This window comes from Crocodylus siamensis, chromosome 6 (genome assembly GCF_052110815.1).
Source record: "Crocodylus siamensis isolate JL-2025a chromosome 6, ASM5211081v1, whole genome shotgun sequence".
Classification (NCBI taxonomy): Eukaryota; Metazoa; Chordata; order Crocodylia; family Crocodylidae; genus Crocodylus; species Crocodylus siamensis.
In genome coordinates this window covers 47,351,921-47,354,192 of record NC_143400.1, presented here as the reverse complement: position 1 = coordinate 47,354,192, position 2,272 = coordinate 47,351,921, and the positions used below count along the sequence as shown (strand labels likewise).

General features: G+C 50.0%; 1 protein-coding gene across 1 annotated transcript; it reads right to left on the bottom strand.

Moving 5' to 3' along the window:
• Positions 1 to 287: 287 nt before the first annotated feature.
• Positions 288 to 1,238, bottom strand: LOC149862669 (olfactory receptor 5V1-like). Its single transcript, XM_090054043.1, has one exon. It carries the CDS (start codon positions 1,236 to 1,238, stop codon positions 288 to 290), a length of 951 nt encoding a protein of 316 aa, XP_089910169.1.
• Positions 1,239 to 2,272: the final 1,034 nt, after the last annotated feature.

Genomic DNA, 2,272 nt, shown 5'->3' with positions numbered 1-2,272 from the left:
TTCACATAAAAATGAAGTTACCTATCACATCTTGTGCCACGATCCCTGTTCACTGGATTTCAAGCAGCCTTGGTTAAATACCCAACAGCCCTATTTGCACCTTTAATGCACTACATAAAGCAATAAATGCATGTACTGAAACTCAAAGAGAAAGTGGGCTTTTTGAAAAAAAATCTGCGTCTTTACTTTCCTTAGTAAGCGTCTACTTGGATTGATTTAGGGGACACTAGCTAAAGCTTCTCTAGCTTTCTGAGGTAAATTTCTGCCTCCCCATTTTATGGAACTCTTCAGACCTGAGAAGTTCTCCATTTACTGACAATATTTCTCACTGATTCCTTTACCTCTTTGTTTCTCAGGCTGTATACCAGAGGATTTGCCAGAGGAGTCAAGACAGTGTAGAACAGAGAGAACATCTTGTTCAGATCTGTGAGTGCAGAAATTTCTGGTATCACATAGACAACAATTAGGGTCCCATAAAACATACCTACCACAAGAAGGTGAGAGGAGCAGGTGGAAAATGCCTTTTGCTTCCCAGTGGTTGATGGGATTTTCAAGATGGTAGTGATGATACAAACATAGGATTCCATGGTGAATACAAATGGGAGCAGAGTTTCCACAGAGGAAAGCACAGCAGTAACCAGACTGACTAGGCTGGCATTACCGCAGGACAGCTTTATCAGTGGGGTGAAATCACAAAAGAAATGATCAATATCACCGGGGCCACAGAAAGTTAATTGGGTAACCAGAACTGTCATTATAGCACTACCCATGAACCCACTTAGCCAAGCCCCAGCTGCAAGCTGACAGCAGATTCTACCATTCATGAAGATTACATAGTGCAGAGGTTTGCAGATTGCTATATATCTGTCATAAGACATTGCTGCCAGGAGATAACACTCTGTAGCTGCTAGGAAACCAAAACTAGAAAGTTGTATTATGCAGCCCCTAACAGATATGATTTTGTCTCCAGTCAGGAGGCTGGCCAACATTCTGGGCAGGATGGTGGAGCTGAAGCAGATCTCCAAGAAAGACAAGTTCCCCAGAAAGAAGTACATAGGGGTGTGAAGATGATGATCAGTCACAACCAGAACAATGATGAGGATGTTCCCAGCCATGACCACAGTGTAAATCACTAGAAACAGCAGGAAGAGAGGGATGTCCCATTCAGGGATATTGACCAGTCCCTGAAGGATGAATTCTGTGATAGATGTTTCATTTCGCTGTTCAATTTTCTCCATTCAGTGTGATTACTTTAAAAAATAAATAGTGAGGATTGGATCACAACATGTAAATAATCCAGAGGAAAAGATACAGTGAGTTAACCCTAAACATCTGAAAAATCAAAGTATGATTAGGATGCATTTTTCCTTGACAAGCATCTAAAGCAGGCTTGTTCAACATACAGCCCGTGGGCCACCACGCGGCCTGCCAAGCCATTTTATCTGGCCCAAGGTGCGTGCTCCGCACTCCATGGCGACGGCGGTGGTAGTGGGGAAGCAGCGAGGCGAGGTGGGCAGGGCCAACCCATGGGTCCCAGCCGGAAGTAATGAGAGGGGAGCTGCTTACCCCCACAGGGTCAGCTCATCAGCGAGTCAGATCCAGCCGCCACTGGGGACAGTGTGTGCAGCTTGTTCTTTGGCTCCGCCCCTTGCCTTGGTGTGTGGCCAGGAGAGCTGCAGCATGGCCTGCGCCCTGCCCGCATGCATGGTGCATGGATGCACACGGTGGACATGTGGTGGACAGAGGTAAGTTCCCACACAGAGCTGGGGGCACTAGGCCAGGCTGGGGTTGTGGGGCACACGGTTGCCAGTGCCCATGCCCTGTGCTACCGGAGTGGCCCCATACAGGAGACCAAGCAGTGGACACTGGCACTGCCGGCTTGTGCCTGCCTCCCCACTTGCCTGCCAGCTTCAAGCCAGCCCTGATCCCCTGCCCTGCCCTGCCCCATAGCAAGATGGTGCCTGATCTCCCGGCCAGTCTCCCCCCAGGTGCTGTGGCTCTCCAGGCCTGCCTGGCAACACATGAGGCACCAAGGGGGCCACTTCTCATGTACTGCTGGGGATGGGAGGAGGCCGGCCGGGTTTGCACCAGCCAGCAGAAGCTGTGGCAAAGCCATGTGCCACTTGGGATGGGACGGGCGTGAACTGGTCAATCCTGTGCAGCACATGGCTCTGCTGCTGCTTCTGCTGGCCAGTGCAGACCTGGCTGGCCTCCTCCTGTCCCCAGCAGTATGCAGCTGAAACCAGCTTCTCATGTGCTGCTGGGGATGGGA